The sequence below is a fragment of the Orycteropus afer genome, unplaced genomic scaffold (assembly GCF_000298275.1).
Source record: "Orycteropus afer afer isolate SDZICR_OR568_19922 unplaced genomic scaffold, OryAfe1.0 scaffold00006, whole genome shotgun sequence".
NCBI classification, from domain to species: Eukaryota; Metazoa; Chordata; class Mammalia; order Tubulidentata; family Orycteropodidae; genus Orycteropus; species Orycteropus afer.
This window is the reverse complement of record NW_006921593.1, coordinates 25,533,847-25,554,207: the sequence shown is the minus strand read 5'-3', so window position 1 is coordinate 25,554,207 and position 20,361 is coordinate 25,533,847. Positions and strand designations below refer to the sequence as shown.

Genomic DNA, 20,361 nt, shown 5'->3' with positions numbered 1-20,361 from the left:
TTTAAATCTTTTGCATGAGGGCGTGACTGTAAAATCTATTTGTCAGTGTTCCTCTAGGTAGGTACCTTGGTGTTGCACAGATTTTACTAAAGGAGGAGGCACTGGGTGAGTTTTTATGTTGTTTCTTAGGCATATCTTACAACTCTTAGATACTTGTTTTATGACTTTTCAATCCCCTCTGCTGTATGAGGTTTTTAAGTTGTGAACACAAAGCCTCTTGGCTGTAATGGCTGGCCTCATGGGCTGCCTTAACTGTTCTCTATAGCTGGCCTCCAGGAACATAGATCTTGCCATTTTCATCAATATACCACCTATTGGCCTGTCTGTTAGATCCTCTTATTTCTGCATCTTAAAAGTCCCCTTGGCTGTATTTTGGAATGCAGAAACAGAGGCCTATATTAGGAATGAAGGCTATATGGATTATAGGGCTCCCAACTCTAGCTCCTTTCTTAGCTATACTATCAGCTTAGTTATTTCCTTGAATAATGAGGCTAGCTCCTTTCTGGTGTCTCCATAATGTATGGCTGCCACTTCCTTAGATTCTTGTACAGCTTCCAGCAGCTTTAGGACTAGGTCACTGTATTTGATGGGTAATTTTTTTTAAATTTTAAATCCCCCTTTTCTCCTAATAACCCCAAGTGCATGCATTATAGAATTTGTATATTTTATATCTGTGTATATATTAATTCTCTTATCCTTGGTTTTGTTGATTGCAAGACTGGTGAGTGAGATAATTTCAGCCTTCTGTGCTGAGGAACTGGCTGGCAAAGCTTGAGCCTTAACCACACCGTGTAGGCTTCCTATACATAACCAGCCTTATGAAATCTGTTTCACAAAACTACTCCCATCAGTACCACTCCCTATCTGCATTGTCAGGAGTACACCTGTTCTCAGGTCTCTGTGCAAATCAAGTGTTAATTTTCCTTGGTTTGAAGGAGGCAGAAGTGTAGCAGGGTTAAGAGTATGGCAGGTTTTCAAGGTTATCTCAGGTGATTCTAGTAAGATAGATTAGTACTGGGTCATTCTTCCTCCAGAAAGCCAACTGCCACCTTTTTAGCCTCAAGTATGGTTTGGACCTTATATGGGGTGAATACTTCCATGGACTGCCCCAGGGTGAGTTTAGAGCTTCTTTGATAAGTATAGCAGTGACAGTCACCACCTGTAAGCATGCAGGCCAGCCCTGGGCCACTGGGTCCAACTGTTTAGAAAAATATCCCACAGGCCTTGGGAGAAGCCCAGTGTGCTTGTAAGCACCCCCAGGGCTTGTCCCTGCCTCTTGTGTATATAAAGCCCAAAGGGTTTTGTCAAATCTGGGAGACCTAGGGCTGGGGCTTTTCCAAACTCCTGCTTCAAAGTGTCAGATATTCATTGATACTCAGCTGACCATTCTAGAGATTGAGGGACACTTCTCCTTTTAGGACCTCATATAAAGGTTGTGTGATTAATCCAAAATTGGGAGTCCAAATCCTACAAAACCCTGCCATACTGAGAATCCCTCTGAGCTGTTTTTGGGTGGTTGGTTTGGAGAGGGAGATTATGGCTGCCTTCCTTTCAAGCAAAAGCTGGCAAAAACCTGGAAACAATTGGAAAGCTAAGTAAGTAACTTCTCTTTTTTAATATTTTGGAATTTTGGGGTAATATTTGATACCCCTTTTCTGCAAGGTGGTTAAATGTCTTCATAGTGTCTCTGTCTGAACTTGCCAGATCCCAACTTGCTATCAAAATATCATCCATCCACATATTGAAGTAAAATACCTCCCTCCAAAATGTCAATTCCTTAAATCTTTGCTTACTGCAGTTCTGAAAAGAGTCAGAGAGTGTCTAAAACTCTGAGAAAGGACTTTCCAGGTAAACTGGTGGAGAGAAATGCAAAAGAATGCATCCTTGATTCCTAGGACCATGAAGTGTGTAGTAGATCCCAGCACCTGAGTGAGCAGAGTACAGGGGTTTGGCACAAGGGGGTGGGTAGTGGCCACAGCCTCATTTATGGTCCTTAAGTCTTGCACAAATCTGTATTCATCATTAGGTTCCTTTACAGGTAAAATAGGGGTATTGCACAGGGACTGACAAGGCCTTAGTAGATTTTGCTTAAGTAATTTCTCTAGTACTGGTTTTATGCCTGCTTGAGCCTCGGGAGTTAGTAGATACTGTTTACGATAGAGCAATGTAGCCCCTGGTGCCAGTTCCACTCTCACTGGGGTTACTGTACTAGCCCGCACAGGCTGAGTGACATCTCAGACTTTGGAAGTTACTTGAGATAAAATATACTGGACAATAGTTGTTAGTTGGACTTGGACATTGGGGCTAGCAGTGAACATTTTCAGGAAGCCAGTGCCCTGGCTTTTATAGACCTCTATAGGGACTTGGTCTCCAGACAGGAAAGCAATGACCCCTAATTTGTCTTAAAAGATCCCTTCCTAGTAAGGCAATTGGACATTCAGATATGTATAAAAAAGGAATGAGATAAGGTTTGGGTTCTGATTTCACATTCTAGAAGGGAAGTGAATCTTTTTGTCTGGACCACCCTCAAGACTCCAATAATAACACAGTCCCTAATGGTGAGTTTACCTATAGGTTTGTTTAAGACAGAGTAAGAAGTTTCTGTATCAAGTAAAAATTGAATGTTCTTACCTACCATGTCAAGTGTAACCCAAGGTTCTGCAGAGGAAATATTGATGGGATAATTCACACAAGCTGGACTCATGGTTCCCTGGGCCTCATCCCTCAGAGAGCTGTGGCAATTGCAGCTTGGACTTGTTTCCACACTATCTCTTTCGGGTCAACCTGCATGTTCCCTTTTCCAGTGCCCTTCCAGCCTGTGGTATGCACACTGCTGGAGCTGCAGCTTTGCTGGCTGTGAAAAAGAGGCCCTCCAGGCCCGGGCGTTTGCCCATGGTGGTCCAGCTCTGGAGAAGTGAGGGTTACCTTGAGGTGGCCATTGAAAACAGAGGTCAACAACTGAGCCTTTGGCTCCAGCTTTTTATCTTTCTTTTCTTCTGTTTTATCTCTGTTGTTAAAAACCTTAAAGGCATCCTCCATCAGTTTGGACAGAGGGGTCTAGAGACCAGCTTCTAATTTCTGTAACTTTCTTCTAATATCTGGTGCACTCTGAACAATGAAAGGGAGCCTGATAAGTGGGGCAGAGATGGGGTCATCATGACTGATATTGGTATGCCTTCTGTTAATCTGCTTATGAAGACAGTAGGGTTTTCCTCACCTCCTTGACTTTCCTGTAATTCACTGGCCAGTGGATACTCTTTTGCATCCTTGCAACTATGCAGCTTAGATAATGTTTAGTCCTGTCCTGCTCATTAGGGTCCTAGCAAGGGTCTTGGTCTGGGACCACCTTGTTCTCTTGTTTAATAATCTGATGTCCTGGGTTTAAGAGAACTAAGCTATCAGCATACCCTCTTGTCCTAGTTATTATTCTGTTTCTTTCACCTGTGGAACTACAAGTGGTCAAGATAACTAATACGTCTTACCAACTGAGAGCAAGTTTAAAACTTAGCTTCACAAATTCTTTAAATCTCTCTGGGTCTTTAGACACTTTCTAAAGGGGACATTTAGACATTTTCAAAAAGGGGACATGTACTCAGGTTATCCCTCTTCTCCCATCAGTGATTTCCTGGAGGGGCTGCCCTTTATGTCCTATGCTGACAGCTTCCTCAAGTGTAAGGTGCAGATTCCTAAGTGGAACCACAATTGGACTGGTAGGGGGTCTGGTTGAGGAACTGACCAGTGAGGCTGAAGGCCCAGAATAAGGAGTGAGGGTAGGAGGGGCTGACGATGGAGTTGAGGGCACCGGGTGGTAGAAGAAGGAATATGAAGAGATAAAGAGGGGACATAAGCTGGGGGTGAGGATGTGGGTGCTGAGGTAGAGGTCTTTTCCCTGAGTTTAGAACTAGGTCTTCAAGAATATCAGGCTCTTCTGGGATAGTCTTACCCTTATCTTTTTCTTCCTTCCCCATGGTGAATGCCCCCCTAATTAACTTGCATGTAACTTGAAGTCCTTTATTCTGATACCAAACTAAACCAAACTCACTGCCGTCAAGTTGATTCCGACTCATAGTGACCCCTTCTTGGGTTTCTGAGGCAGTATCTCTATGGAAGTAGATTGCCCAGTCCTTCTTCCGAAGAGTGGCTGGTGGTTTTGAACCTCCAGCCTTCTGATAGAGGGCCATAAAGGCCTTGATATATGTAATTTCACCCCATTTTTCCTCCCTCTTACAAAATAAGTCTATTTGCAAGAAGGTGTTATAATTAAGTGACCCGCTAGGAGGCCATTTCTCCTGGTCTCCTAAGCTGTACTGAGGCCAAGCTGGGTTACAAAAGAAAACTAATTTCTTCCTTCTCAGTTGTCACAAGAGAAAATGACCAATTCTTGAGAATGCATTCTATAGGGGAACTTTCTGGTATGCTGGAGTTATTTCCCATCTCTTCTTCTATAGGATCCTAGTTTTCTTTATAATGTACCATGGAGACTGCTGTTTGGTTTCTCCAATTCCACTGGTAATTACTTTCTTGAGAATAATGATACCCAGTATTTGTACAGAAATGCTCTGTTATTGTTGTCATTGCTGTTATGTGCCGTCAAGTCGTCTCCAACTCATAGTGTCCCCTCTTTGGGTTTCAAAGGCAGTATCTCTACAGAAGTAGATTGCCCAGTCTTCCTTCTGAGGAGTGGCTGGTGGGCTAGAGCCTGAATCTAAAAGCCTAATGCTCCTTTGAGGTATCCCCCATTTATGTTCTTTGTTGATGTTTCAAACAGAGAAAACTTGCAGTTAAAGAAGTGTGCTCACTTTCCCAGTTGATTACTCTTTCCACTGCAATCCTCCTCCAGGTTTCCAGTACCTGGTTCTAAAGGAGCTCTATCTCCTGTTTCCAGCCTATCTCCCTAAGCCAGACCTGCCCAAAAGAGTTGTTGTTGTTGTTTGCCATTGAGTTGGACCCAACTCATAGCGACCCCTCCTTGGGTTTCCAAGGCAGTATCATTACGGAAATTCCGAAGAGTGGCTGGTGGGTTTGAACCGCCAGCCTTCTGGTTAGCAGTCAATTGCCTTAGGCACTATGCTACCAGAGCTTCTCCCAAAAGGATTAAAAATACCCAATTACCAGGTGGAGAGGTTTCAGTCTCCCAATTGCAAGCTGATGGAGACATGTAAGCCTGCCCCCCACCTTGGTCAGATGTGTGCTTAATGGAAGTGAAAGTAAAAACTATGGAAACTCACAGAACTGAATGGAGAATGACTGACTCACTATGCCCAAAGGGCACTGAATAAAGTGGTGGTGGTGGTGGGGAGTCCCTTCACTCTGTTGAGACCCTGCCTGATCTCCTCCTCTGGTTGTGGTTCCAGGACTTTAGGGGAGTCTGTTCGTGGTGGCAAATTTTCTGATGCCACCTAAAATGGGGGTCCACTGCTTGTATTCTGGTTAAGAATAACTCAGAGGCAAGCAGGTCAAAGTTTTCAGCAGAGCTTTTGGTAGCAAATAATAAGACAGGGAAAATATTTTCCAAAGCACTGTCTTCCTGAACAAAAGCAGTTAGGGAAGTATTAAAGCCTGTGGGGAAGTGGGGAAGTGGGGAGTTACATATTCAAAGTTTTTTTTTGGGAGGGGGGGGAGGTGTCATGCATTATTCATAGGGTTATAGCCAGGCATAGAAGTGGCCAACAGACCCCTCACTTCTGAAATGGGTCCGTGTAGCACAGATGATGTAGTTCCAGTGATTTTTAATTCCTTGACAGGAGTCTTAACCTTCTAGAGGCAGCACAGAGGTAGAGTTGTTTCCTTTGCACACCTTCCTGAATCCAGCTGGAATCAGCTCAGAGTTAAAGGCTACAAACGGGAGGGTGGTAGGGTCGGCAGGAAATGGGGTGGGGGTGTTTCTTTCTAGTTGGCTAATTAAACATATCTTGTGGCTTGTTTAATGCCTATGGTGTCCCTAGGCCACATCCCTAGGAGTAATAAGAGGCTTTTTCTAGTTTAACTGGCCTTAGAGGTAAGAAGTTTTCTAAACTAGCTGCCTTCACTTCCTCCACTTCCTGCCTCTCTTCCCTCCTCTCCTGGGGTGCTGTGTCTCCAGCTATTTCTGGGCTTCTCTTTGGCTGCCTCTTCTCTCCTCCTCCTCTCTTTCTGGACCTCCTTTCTCCTTCACCTGTTGCTAGCTCATTCCTTTCCTTGGCACTCAGTGTCCTCTGACCACAGCCCAGCAGAGGGGCCCCCCTCACTCTGGACAGTGGGGTGGGGGTGTGAACTTTGAGGAAGACAGGAGGAGAGCAAGTGAAGACTCACTGTGAGGGGGAAGAGAAATGGGGCATCAGCTGGAGGACACAGGGTCAGGATGGGCACTGAGATCGTCCTGTCTGCTCCTGGCTGACTCCTCTTCCACCCACAGTGTTCGAGTTCATGCCGTACATGGGCATCACCCTGGCTACCATTTTCACGATGCTGAGACTCGCCAATGAGGCCAAGATACGCCAGGTGATCTGTGGGGGTGCGTGTCTTCCCTGACCCTGGATGGGAAGTGGGGCAAGAAGCAGGTGGAGGGGTGTGGATGGGGGGCTTTACCTGGGACTGTTCACTCCTTCTCAAGGATTTGCTCCATCTCTGACTTCGTGCAGGCAGGAGGGAGATGGGTGTGTGCCTTTCAGAGACAGTAGCCAGAGGCAGGAAGCGGCCCCTGGGACCCCTGGAACTTGCTCTGCAGTTCCACATTTCAGAAGCCCAGGGGAATGCAGTGGGGTCACAGGAAAGGGAGGCAGGGGAAATGTCTCCACCATGGGCTTGATTTGGGCATGGCTTCCATGCTACGTAGGCATCCGTCTGGTGACACAGTGGTTAAGGTCTCAGCTGCTAACCAAAAGGCCGATGGCTTGAGCCCACCAGCTACTCCATGGGAGCAAGATGAAGCAGTCTGCTTCTGTAAAGATTTATATAGCCTTGGAAACCCTATGTATAGGGCAGTGCTACTCTGTCCTATATGGTCACTAAAGGGTTGCTATGAGGTGGAATCAAGTTGATGGCAGTGGGTTTTTTTGGGGTGTGTGTGTGTGTGTAATGGTTGATGTGTGTGGCTGATAACTGAAAGGTTCAGGGTTGGAGTCCACCCAGAGGTGGCTTTGAAGAAAAGGCCCAAAAATTAGCCATTGAAACCCTATAGAGCAGAATTAGACTCTGCCACATATGGGCTTGCCGTGAATGGCAGTCGACTCTCTAGCAGCTGGTCAGTGCTGTTTATTGAGGCAGCGGTGGCTCAGTGGTAGAATTTTCCTCCTTCCACGCAGGAAGCCTGGGTCCGATTTCCGACCAATGCACCTTGTGCACAGACACTGCCGTGTGCCAGTGGAGGCCTGTGTGTTGCTGGGATGCTAAACAGGTCTCAGTAGAGCTTCCAGACTCAAGCAGGCTAGGAAGAAAGGCCTGGTGATCTCCTTCCAAAACTTAGCCAATGGGAACTCTATGGATCCCCACAGTGCCATCTGCAACCCGTCATGGGGATGGCACTGGACTGGGCAGCTTTTCATTGCACTGTGCGTGGGCTCACTACGAGTTGTGGCCAACTGGACAGCAGCTAACATGAACATTGGTACTAGTTAAGTCTGATCTCCCAGGGTTTGATGACTTAATGTGTTTGTGGGCTAAAAAGCCTGATACCTGAGAAAAGACGACAAAACATATTTGTTGCCCTGAGCATCCTGGCATGTGGGTAAAGATTTATATTCCAGCCCCCATCCCTGACTGCTTGCACCAGTGCGTCGAGGGGAGAGGCTGGACATCTGTGTACTCAGGCCCCTTTCTCAGGGTTCTTAGGCACGTAGACTTGCAGGCTAAACACTCTGGAGCTGTGAGGGGCTGGGAGAGCAGAGAGGCAGGAATGCAGAGGGAGTTTTTCCAGGTGTAGGTTTACTGTTCCTGACCTGCCTGCTATGGACACGTACGAGCCTTCCCTTGGGAGGAGGTAGCTTGCAAGCGTCCATCTGCTTCCTCCCGCTGTGGCAGCCATGGAGACCTTCTGTGAGACAGTGCAGTTCTACCTGAAACACTTGGAGGACAGTGTGTACCCTGTGATGACGGAGGAGCAGTTTGCCACCAAGCTGTTTCCCATGTACCGCTACTTTGTGACTGTGTGGTTGAGGAGTGACAACTCTGAGGTGAGACACCCCACCTTGTTCAGGGATCCCTGGCTCTCCCAGGCCACGATGCCTGGCCTTAAGGGCTGGGAGGACTGCAGAGGCTGCTTGCCTCAGCCTCTGCCCCAAGAAACCAGTGAGAAAATGGAGCCCAGGGAACTGGGGACCTGGCCAGTGGCAGAGTGAGGAAGTGACTGAGAGGTGGATTCTGATGAGGACCTGAGGGGTGTCACTAGATGGTGGCATGGGCTTGATGATGACTCCAAGAATGGGTCCTAGGGCACCTGTTATGTACCAGGTACTGTTCTGAGCAGCTTACCTATATGTGAACTCCTATTTCCTAAATGGGGAAACTGAGGCATAGTGTCTTCATTTCCAAGGGCTGCAGTAACAGAATACAACAGGGATGGCCTTAAATGACAGAAACAAATGGTCCTATGGTTCTGGGGGTAAGGATTCTGAGAACAGGGCATCAGCAGGGTGCTGCTCTCTGTTGGCCCTAGGGCAGGATCCTTCCTTGGCCCCTTCAGTTATGGCAGCCTGGGTGTTTCGTGGCTTATAGATGGAACTTCACATGATTCTTCCTGTGTGTGACCCTGTCTCTGTGTCTGAACCTCTCTTTTATAAGACACCATTCAGAAAGAATTAGAGTTAAGGCCACCCCCCTTGCTCTAGTAGGACCTCATTTAGTCTAGCTGATAACAAAAGCAAAACCCTGCTTTCAAACGTGGTCACTTTCACAGCAGAGGGGCAAGGCCTTCCGTGTATCATTGTGGGGAACATAATGCCACCCACAGCATGGAGAGGCTAAGCCTTTGCCCACGGTCACCTGGCTAGTAGTGACAGAGCTGGAACCCCACTCATTGGGCCCCAGGCAGGGCTTAACTCCACTTCTGAGTCTCTTCCTTTATATGTCCTTTGACCTGATGGGCTGGGCTGAGAGCTCTGGCTCTGCTGAAGGTCCCCATCTCCTGGTAGGTCAAGCTGGGGGTCATCAAGTCCCTGAGGCCCATGCTGAACCTCCTGCTGCCCAGCGATGAGCTTCGGGAGCAAGTCTATGACTACATCCCTCTGCTGCTGGCTGAGTATCAGGGCAGCTTGGAGGCCCTTTTCATCACCCAGGTGAGAGGGGCCCCCCAGGTGAGTGGGGCCATCCAGGTGAGCAGACCCTCCCAGGTGAGCAGGGCCACCCACTTGAGCAGGGTTACCCAGGTGAGTGAGGAGGCCACTCTGGTGAGAGGGGCTACCTTCTTGAGCACTGGGCCCTGGGCTGGCTCCCTTGTGCCCTGGGTCCAACTTGGGAGACATGAGGCTCCCCAGGGTCCAGGGGTGGTATCCTCTGGGTGGACAGTGAGAAATCAGGTAGTTTGGCGTCATTTCGGCAGATCGTGTGGGGTTATAGGACCTGGCATTCACAAGGCTTTGTGGAAAACAAACGCTGCTGTTGCATGCGGAAGGGATAAGATCCTGAAGGGCCTGGAGGCCTCTATAGAGCTGTGGCCTTGCCCCTGTGAGAGGGGCTGCCACAGATTCTGGGCTTACAGGAGGATGGGCCTTAGCTGCACAAGAAAGGCACAAAAGCGATGTGCTCCAGGTAGGGTGAATTTGGCTAAAGAATGGGATTTGCATACAGGTGAGCAGAGGATGAAGTTGGGGAAAGCCTCGAATGCCATGCTCAGTGGCCTTCACAGGGCTTCCCAAGCTTTCCTGTGCTTGGGAATCCAGCATTTCAGCATCACGCCAGCCATCAAAACACAACAAACTGACAGATGAGTGGTAGTCAGAATTGAAGGGGCTCTTTGAAATACAGAGTTGGCTTGGGGGGCCCGGGATGGGGCCCCAGAGTCTGCATTTCTCACTAGCCCCAGGGGATACCGGTACTGCTGGGCCCCCTGCATAGCAGGCATGGGGTCTGGACCTCACTGGGCAGACAGGGGCCTGTCAGCACCAGCTCATCCATCGCAGGTCCTGAGGCAGATCCTGGAGGTGTCCGTCACCACCAACACCCCTGTCCCCCCAATGCAGTTGCACACCATCTTCACGGAGCTGCATGTCCAGGTGAGGCTGGAAGCCAGCTGATGCAGCACCTCAGGGTGGGCTGCGGGGCTGAGAGGGCAGTGGGTGCAGCTCCCACCTCATTGTGCCCCTGCATCCACTGGGTACATACCCTTACACCTGAGACCCCTGTTTGGCTGTGACCTCACCTCCTCTCTATACACTGCCCCTGCCCCAGGTGTGCAACAAGGCGCCTGCCCAACAGCAGTACAGCAGCCAGAACCTGGCGGAGATCGTGCACTGCTTCATAGCCCTGGGTGAGCTGCGGGGAGGGGCACTTGCAGCCTGCCTTGACCCGGCAGGGTCCGTGGGGTTCTCTGGGTGGCCCTGGCCCCTCTGAGCCTTGGGCCCTGGGCTACCTCTTTTGTGGGCTCAGTGGGCATGATTAGCATGGCCCTTCCCCTCCACAGCCCGTTCCTACCCTAAGGAGCTGATGAAGTTTTTCCTCAACCAAATGGAGATGAGCAAGGAGGACATTCGCGTGGGGACCCTGACCCTGATCAGGGCTGTGGTGAGCGCTGATGGTAAGCCACGGTGAGAAAGGGGCAGGGTGGGCAGGTAGCGGAGGCAGTTCACTTTGTCTGGGCCTATAGTCTTCTTTTATAGACACTAGTGGGAAGGCCAGGGCAGCCAACCAATTTTTGTTGCTTCTTATTTGCTATCCTTGGGCAGAGCCAACATGGTGATCCTCATCTTCTCTTAAACTCTGAATGTCAGCTTCCAACTGAACCTGAATTTGAAGTGGCTAACTCTAATCCTAGTACCATCCCACAGAGCTAATCCAATGGCTGAGTATAAGGCCAAATTATAACATGTCAAGGAGACTGGTGGTACAATGGTTAAGCTCTTAACTGCTAACTGAGTTACAAGTTTGAACCCAGTCAGAGGCTCCAAAGGAGAAAGACCTGGAGAGCTGCTCCCATAAAGATTACAACCACTCAGAGGGGGATCTATGTAGTGGATACTGGATAGAGAAGCAGAACAATGTGGAACAAAACTCAAAATCATTTGGAAAAAAAGGGAAGCGACCAGGTTTGCTGGTCTGATAGAGCCTGGTGGAACCCCTGAGACTATGTCCCCTTGCTGCCCTTCAGGTCTGGAATTGAACCCACATCTGTGGCTTCCAGCCAAACGAAAGACAGGACATAACAACAACAACTATATATATATATATATATATATATATATATATATATATATATAAGCAGTCCTACTTGCTTCATATATAAATATATATATTTTTAAATATGTTGTTATGTGCCGTCGAGTCAGCTCCGACTCATAGCGACCCCTCCTTGGGTTTCCGAGGCAGTATCACTACGGAAGTAGGATTGCCCAACCTTCCTTCCGAGGAGTGGCTGGTGGGTTTGAACCGCCAGCCTTCTGGTTAGCAGTCAAGTGCTTTAGCCACTATGCTACCGGAGCTCCTATTTTTAAATATATGTATATATATATTTCTCCATATATATATATATATATATATATTTATATATATATTTATATATACACACACACACACATATATGTGTGTGTGTATGTATAATTAGAAAAACAATTCTGTCTCAGAGATAAAAGACTAAATGGTAACATCATCCTGTAATGCCTGATAACTGCCACCTCCTACTTACCCTCATTTCCTGTTTGCCACACTATGTTGACTTCCAACAATGCCTCGCCTTGAGCATAGCATCAACTAGGGGCTAACTGCAATTCCATCCACAGTGGACCTCTCCAGATCCCTCTCATGGCTCTTTCCTGCCTTCCTTAGTTGTCACTTCTTGAACTGGGTCCACTGTCACCAGTTCTATGACTGGCACACCTGGCTAGAGCACATATGCTGGGCCAGGTGCTGCTTTAACTCATTTCATCCTCACAACAGCTCTGTGAGGGAGCTACCATTATCACTTGTGGTTGAGGTAACTGAGGCACGGGGATTAAATAATTCTCACAAGGTAACACAGCGGGGACATGGTGGAACCAGGATCCAAGCCTGGCACCAGAGTCTTGATCATCATGGCCGTGCTTTGCAGCCTTCCTGTACCCACCGTGGGCCCAGAATTCTGTTCTCAGCTGCAGGGGGACAAAGGAGACCTTAAGCGGAGACCTTGCCCCCAAGAGCAGTCCTACTTGCTTCTCTTAAGATGGCGGCACACAAAGTAGCAGCCAAGGGAGTAAGGCATAAAAACAATCACACCTGGGCCAGGGAAGAGGGCTGCGGTGGGGCTGTGAGGGGAGGGAGGTGAAAGCCTGGTCAGGAAACGTCCCTGAGTTTATGGGTAGTGAGTAGGGACAGTGGAGCAGGAAGAAGACTGAGACCTGGGAGGCTCCATTGCCTAAGGAAGATGGTGGGTGGGACCCAAGGAAGCATCACTTCTGCTGCTTTGGGGCTATGTCTTTCCTGAGCTCTCCCCTCAGAGCTCTGTCCTGAAACCAGTGGCCTCCAGGTGAGTTTTCCTCTTTCAGAGCCCAAAATGAATATGAGGACCATCTACCTGGCCATCAGGGTAGTCAAGAACAACCTCTCCGATACCAGGTCTAAGGTAATAGGGCAGAGATTGGGAGGGGGAGGGGCTCAAGGGACATTCTGTCAGGATGTTGAGATCTGAGGGGCAGGTTCTCCATCAACCTACAGCTTTCTCTGCCTGTCCAGCTCCGTGGGGTAGAAGGCACCACTGGCTTCCTCAAGCCAACACTTAAATTTTTTTTTTGTTGTAAATATATATGTAACACAACTTTTGTCAATTTAACATTTTTCAGCATACAATGTAATGATATCAGTGACATTAGTCATGTCTTGCAGCCATCAACCATAATCATTGATTGAAGCCAACACCTTTGATGGAAAGCCCAGTTTCCCACTCAGTAGTTGGCAGGGGTGGAGGGTAGTGAGGCCACTAAAAGCTGTGGTTCACACTCTCGAGACCCCCATGCTTACCTGGGACCTGGATTCTCCAAAGGCTGAGTCTCAGGCACCATCTTGGGCAGAGGGGAGGCTGAGCAAACCCAACAAGAGCCACAGGTGTTTGTTCAGCTGTTTAGGGTGTTTATAAGATTCGACTTCATTTGGAAAAGTGACTGAGGGATGATCTCCCTCTCCAAACACGCAGTTAAAAACCACTATCCCAGGCTGCACTGTGGCTGGTACAACTTGGAGTGAGGCTGTGGTTCTGGGCTGCAGGCTGTGAGGGGCGCTGTTGAGCCACAACTGGTGCAGGGACAGGGGAGTCCTGGGTGGGGCGGGTCTGCACATGGATACTGAGGGAGAAGATGAGGGGATGGGAGAATGTTTCCTGGAGATTTAGGCAAAGTAATGAAGAGAGAACAGGCTTGTTCTGTGCCATCCCTACTTAGTACGTCTCACGTGGTGAGCCCAAGGGGACCCAATGTGGAAGGCACTCTTCCCCACCAGAGCTGCCTAAAGATGAGCAGCCAACATGGAGGATGTGAGCTCCCTGTCTGTAGGATTCAGAGGAGGATCCTGGGTGACAGTGCTGCAGGGAAGGATCCTGTGAATGGCACAGGGAGTAGGGAGTGGATAGTGTGGGCAGTAAGTAGCCAGTTGCCCCCTGAGCTTTCTCAACCCAAAATGTCCCCAGTTCCTAGGTGTCCCATGTCACCAGACTGAGTGTTAGGCGCCGAGTCTCTTGGCCCTGAAGCCACCCGCTCCTCTGCCTTTCCACCTCCTGTCCCTTCAGGTGAGGATGGCCATTCTCCGTATCATTGGCCAGTTGGCACTTTCTGGCTACCAGGACAGAATCAAAGGCTGGGGCCTGAAGTATGTGTCAGTGCAGCTGACCTTGTCCACCTACAAACTGGTGAGTGGCCCCATTGTGCAGACCCCACAGCAGCTGGACTTTGGTTATGGTTTCCCCAGCACTGAGGAAAGCCAACCACACAGTGTACATGTACATGAGCTCACATGCATATACGTTGATGACACATGTACACAGACACACAGCACGCTGGCAGGTAAAGATGTGCATGAATCTAAAATTCACAAGCAAGTTCTGAGCCTCCTGAAGACCCAGTATCTGGGCATCAAGCCCCATAGAAGTGAGGAGACCATACCCAAGACCACAGCCCTTAACAAGCCACCAACACTGGCTCTCTCTGTGTCTTCCAGACAAATCGCCGGGAGACCTTTTATCAGAGGGACTTGGAGGAGAAGATGGTCCACAAAGTCACCATGGACACTGTGAGAATTATCACCTCCTCCGTCAGCGGGATGGCCAATGTGAGTGACTCTTGCCAATGTCTCCCTTGCCAGGCTGGCACACTGGGGCCCCCCAGGCACAGCTCATGTCTGCATTGCTCCAGGCTGTCTGGGGAAGCACACATGCACAGACTCCCTGACTTTGCTTCTCCCATCCCTACTGCCTGGGGTGACCGGTGTGCCTTCCTATTCTAAATGCCTGAGTTGTCATCCTCATGACCCAGTTCCATAGCAGGTTCTTTGAACTTACTCCTCTCTGTATCCCCAGGTGCTAGGGCAGTGCCTGACACACAGTAGACTTCAATAAGTATCAATTGACTTACTGCCTGAAATGTGGGGGATTCTAGTCCTGCTAGCTGGAATAGGTCAAGCTCTTGCCCTTGTTAGTTGGTAGTATGGGGGCCTCACCCCAAACTTTTTGGGGTGGGAGTAAGGAGAAGGAGGGCCAGGATTAGCTGGGAGTGTTCAATGGCCTACCAAAGAGAGGCATGGTGGAAGAGAATGATGAGACACACTGAAGGTCAAGGGCTAGAGACAACTCCAAGGTCACAGCTCTAAAGTCAGCAGCAAGCACAGATGAGCCGTCTGCCTAGCCTGTGCTTTGAGAGGATTTGGAGTCAGAAGAAGTCAGGATGTCATGGGCATGGGATAAGTGTGAGGGTAGCAGGGGGAGAGGGGCTGTGCAGAGGGCTTGAAGGCTCAGCAGGGACCAGATGGAGCTTTTCCATGCCATATCATAGTTGGTGACACTTAGATGCTCTGACAAAGGTCACAGTTGACTATGGAGCCAGTTTGGAGCCAAGGTGGTCTGTGGACAACTCTAGGTGGCTATAGGTGGAGCCTGATGGCTCCCCTTGGATGGTCATGGGATGATGCCCCCAGCTAATCCTGGACAACTGCCCCTCCCACTCCAGGAGTTTTGGGTGAGGCTCCTGTGCTATGTCATGGAGACAGACTACACAGAGGCCCTGACCTCCATCTGCATCAGCCTGACCAACCTGGCAGAACATCAGCTCCATGGCAAGGACGTAGGGACCAACATGGCCAGCCACAGCAGGCATGGTGGGCAGCTCCCTGGCCCAGCTGGTGAGGGTGGTTGACTAGCTGGCTCCATTCTTCAGAGCCATTCTCCTCCTGACCTCTACCCAGGGCTTGAACTCTACTGTGTCCAACCCTCTGACCTGCAACTTCTCAGCAGGCATGGCTCCTCCCTTACTCATTCATCCCAGGGCTTTGGGGTTTGCTTGTCATAGGTTACCAACTCTCAAAGCCCTTATAGAGGGCCAGGGTGCAGGGTGAGGTGTCTAATTATTGTTGGCCCACGAGAGGTCAAGGCTCATGGCAAGAGACAGAATATTGTCTTGAAGATCCTGATGTCCACCACTTGATTGTGCTCTGAAAATAGCACATTTTGGACCCCACCTCATTAATATGGTTATCTCTCTTCCCAGGATGAGTTGCTTACAATGAGGTCCTTTGTGGGAAATCCCCTGGGCAGACTCCTCCTCCATCCTGGGGATTAATGGGGTCCTGGCAGGTGAGCCCCTTGCAAGGTAATATGCCCTTGGAACCACTGGGTCACATTCTGTAGGTTGTCTCTTTTCCTTTCTACAGTGGACCTGCCTGCACCACAGAAGCTGCTGGCTCGGCTGCTGGTGAGTGGCTCACAGGGGGCAATGCTATTCTCTGTGGGACCTCTCCCAGAACCCCCAGAGGAAGCCAGGGTCTACCAAAGGGGCTGGACACTTGGCAGGAGAGAACTTTCTGGGTCCCTGTTACCTCTCTTGGGTGTTTGTGAAAGGTCGTTGTGCTTGGACAGCTGGGGAACTGGTAGGGGCCTGCTCCCAGGTAAGGAACACGGAGCACCCCTGGGACTCTCCAGTGGCCAGCTCTTAGGGTGAGCTCAGTCCTTCACTGTGTGTCTGCACATTTAAATTAACCGTGGATGCTAATACTTGCTCCCTTGAAGCCTGGGATGGGGAGGGGCCAGAGTCTTGCCTCTCCTCCCCCTTTCCTCCCTGCAGTGCCCTCTGGGTCCTCTATTGGGGTGGGGGGCTCTCTGTCTCTGGAGATCCCTGTCAGTCTGTTTGAAAATACCCATCTCGACCAACTCCTCTCTTTACAAGTGAGGACTGTGGCATCAAGTCAAGGAGCAAGGTGCCTGGGTAGGGCCCCACTCAAGCCTTGGTGCCCCTCCAGGTGCTGATGTCATCCCCTTACAAGGGCGAAGGACGTGGGATTGCCATGCTCAACCTCCTGCGGACCCTGAGCAAGAGCATTGCACCTGCCATGGCTGACATGTGGGAGCTGGAGATCCCACTGCTGGTCCAGTACCTAGAAGGTGAGGCACCTGCGGTGCACTGGGCCAACCATCTACTCCACATCAACCATCACCTCCACACCAACCATCCTCTCCATGTTAACTTCGTTTCCATATCAACTATCCACTCCATGCTAACCACCCTTTCCACACTAAACCATCCCTTCTATGTCAACCTCCTCTCCATGCCAACCATCAGTTCTTTACCAGCCATCCACTCCATGCCAGCTATCCATTCTACACCAACTATTTCCTCCATGCCAACCATCTACTCCATGCCAATTATCCATCCATACCAATACTCTCCTCTGAGTCAACCATCCCCTCCACACCAACTCTCCACTCCACACCAACCATTCCCTCCATGCCAACCATCCCTTCCACATCATTGTGCAGGAGCCAAAGTTCAGATGGACCCATAAAGCCTATGTTGGTCCTGGGGATTGACTGATCAAAGTAGGGCAGTTGAAGAGGGAAATGCCGTATGATGGGCCCATCTCGGACGCCAGGGTAGGAGACCAACCCAGAGGGGGCAGCAGGAGAAAGCAGGATGTGATACCTTTCTTTCTGCAGAACACACTGAGTTCACTTGGAATCAGAAAACCTGGGAAGACAAGCTAATTCAGGTAGGGAGGTGATTGTGGTTGCTGAGGCTGAGGTTGGGAAGAAGGGGCAAGCATGAGTAGACATTTGGCAGGGTTGGCATGTGGGAAAGTTAGGAGCCCTTAAAGGACATGTGTTCCTTCTGTTGGAGAAGACTGGGGAGTCCCAGGTGTGTCCATGGGGAGAGCTAGAAACACCTTCTATGCCAGAAACAAGTGCTCAAGAAAGCAGCAGATAGTCGACACCTCTCCCTCCAGCCCCCAAAGCCACACTTCCTGCCTAGACCACAGAACACAGGGCATGGATCAGGGCTGCAGGGATTAGATGATCTAGAGGTTGGGTAGGGGCCCAGGACAAACAAGCTAGTACTCGCAGCAACATCCAGTGCCCTTAGATCCACCCACCAATGTCTCTGTCCCCCCTCCCAGTTTCTGAGAAACTCCCTCAAGAAGACCCGGGGGTCCAGCTGGAGCCTGCGCCTGAGCAAGGAACTGAACAACCAGATCGAGTGCTTCGACAGCCCGTCCCTGGAGAAGGTGTGTTCAGGGCAGAGGACGGGGGCGGGGGGACCTTCAGGGAGGGCAGAGCAGAGAGGGATGTGTTGTGTGACTGTCAACAGGGTTCTAGAGAAGTGAGTGGTCTACTATATTGTCTTCTGAAAATTTTGTAGTCGATATTTCCACAATATTTTAAAAATAAACTTGAATGAAGGAAGTCTTCCCAAGTCAAGGTATAGGCTAAGCTACTGTAACAATGAGTCCCTTGAACACCTGGCTCAAGCTGGATAAATGTTTATAACAGAGTCTCGACTGTCCAAGGCAAGTGAGCAGCTCCATTCCTGGATGTTGTCTGAGGACCCAGGTTATATGTCTTGTGTGGCTTTGCCATTCCAATGGATGGCATTGCCCTTGTCTCCATGGTGGAAGATGGCTTGGTGTTCCAGCCTAGGGGCAGGGGGAGCAAGAGGAACTACATGCCCTCATCATAAGGACAACACTGAGGAGTCACACATATTACTTCCATCCATATGCCACTGACGAGAATTTGTAACAATCAGCTCTGGTAAAAAATTGCATCAATTAGTCTCTTGCTGAGCAGCCATACACCCTGCCAGCATTCTATTTAAAAACAGAAAAAGGGATGTATGTAAACTGGGGGATAACTAGTTGTCTGTTTCATGCAAAGACATACAATCCAGAACCACTAAGGAAAAGATTGATATTTAATCAGATAAATATGCTCAAACTTCTGTAGGACTAAAGATCCTATTAACAAAGTTAAAAGAAAACAGCAGATATCCAGAACACTCACTGGTGCTCATGCAAAACCTGTACATAGATGTTCAAACAGAACAAGTTGACACTGTAAGGTTTAAAATCAGGAACATTGTGTACCAGAGTTACATCCTTTCACCAAATTTATTTAGTCTGTTTGCTGAGCAAATAATCTGAGAAGCTGGACTATATGAAGAATGTAGCTTCAGGATTGGAGGAAGACTCATTAACAAGTATTCAGTCTGACAAGCAGTAGGGAGGAAACTTTGAAACAATGAGATACCAATTAAAGCTACATCTAAATGAATTCTAGATCAATTTAAGTGCACAAACTACAGTCACGAAACAACTAAAAAGTAAATCTTGATAAATATTTCCATAATTTTAATATGACAGCCTTTCTATGCATAAAGGAGCTCTGACGGTGTAGTTGGTTGAGGCGTTTGGCTGCTAACCAGAAAGTCGGTGGTTTACACCCACCGTGTGCTCCTTGGGAGAAAGATGAGGCAATCTACTTCCGTAAAGATTTACAGCCTTGGAAATCCATTGAGGGTTGCTATGAGTTGGAACTGACTCAAGGCAGTGAGTTTGGTTTTGGTTTCTAGTCATAAAAAATAACCAAGAAAGACAAAAAGAAAGAAATAAACTTTACTAATTTTAATATTAGTAAAATTAACTTTTCTGTATGACAGAACAAAATCATCCTGAATGAAGTCAAAAGGGAAATAAGATTTAGGGGAAAAGGTAGCCTTGAGAATGGGCCACTGGTTGAGGCTTCTGACGTGTATGTGATGGTTAGGAAGGTGAGTCCTGGACTATGACCACATGGTTCCACATCCAGTTCCTGCCACTTTCTGCTTGTGGGACCTCCAGATGCTTAGGCTCCTCTTCTCTGAATACAGTAGTATGTTTACTTTAATTATCTGTTTAATGATTTCATGAGGGTTAAATGAGAGAATACATGCTCCTCCTCAGTACTTTTTTGAACATACAAACAGGTCTTACAAATTGAAAAAAAAAAAAAAAAAGAAGGAGAAATAACCTAACTGAAAAGGGAAAAGAATATAGGCAGGAATTATAAGAGCTAAAATGGATAATTAAAATATGAAAAGATTATCGGCATGGCAAATGATGAGAGAAATACAAATTAAAGGAGAATGTTCCACCTCTCCTCAGTAATACCCTACATTAGGAGCATGTGGGACAATGGTTGCACTTAGAGTTGTTGGTTGTTATTATTGTTAGGTGCTGTCAAGTAGTCTCCGACTCATAGCAACCTCATGTACAGCAGAACGAAACACTTCCTGGTACTATGGTAGCCTCACAATCTCTACTCTACCTGAGTCCATTGCTGCAGCCACCGTGTCAATCCATCTTGTTGAGGGCCTTCCCCTTTTTCACTGACCCTCAACCTTACCAAGCATGACATCCTTCTCCAGAGAATGGTCCCTTCTGACAACATGACCAAAGTAGGTAAGACGAAGTCTGGCCATTCTTGCTTTCAAGGAGCATTATGGGTACACTTCTTTTAGGACAGATTTGTTAGTTCTTTTAGCAGTCCACAGTACTTTCAGCATTCTTTGCCAACACCACAACTCAAAAGCATCTTCAACTCTTCCTTGGTCTTCCTTATTCATTGTCCAACTCTCATATGCATATGAGGTGATCAAAAATACCATGGTTTGGGTTAAGTGGATATTGGTCTTCAAGGAGATATCTTTGCTCTTCAGCACTTGAAAGAGGTCTTTTACAACAGATTTGCCCAAT

The 20,361-nt window shown here is 48.5% G+C and overlaps 1 protein-coding gene across 1 annotated transcript in view; it reads left to right on the top strand.

Moving 5' to 3' along the window:
- Positions 1-20,361, top strand: part of MROH2A (maestro heat like repeat family member 2A) — a 74,246-nt gene that overhangs the window by 14,389 nt on the left and 39,496 nt on the right. The window contains exons 6-19 of the mRNA XM_007941694.1: positions 6,395-6,493; positions 7,999-8,150; positions 9,108-9,251; positions 10,095-10,187; positions 10,363-10,441; positions 10,595-10,708; positions 12,648-12,724; positions 13,880-13,999; positions 14,308-14,418; positions 15,312-15,459; positions 16,012-16,052; positions 16,597-16,738; positions 17,291-17,343; positions 17,749-17,856. Of these exons, the coding sequence (XP_007939885.1) occupies positions 6,395-6,493; positions 7,999-8,150; positions 9,108-9,251; positions 10,095-10,187; positions 10,363-10,441; positions 10,595-10,708; positions 12,648-12,724; positions 13,880-13,999; positions 14,308-14,418; positions 15,312-15,459; positions 16,012-16,052; positions 16,597-16,738; positions 17,291-17,343; positions 17,749-17,856 (1,481 nt within the window). The remainder of the gene's footprint in view (positions 1-6,394; positions 6,494-7,998; positions 8,151-9,107; positions 9,252-10,094; positions 10,188-10,362; positions 10,442-10,594; positions 10,709-12,647; positions 12,725-13,879; positions 14,000-14,307; positions 14,419-15,311; positions 15,460-16,011; positions 16,053-16,596; positions 16,739-17,290; positions 17,344-17,748; positions 17,857-20,361) is intronic.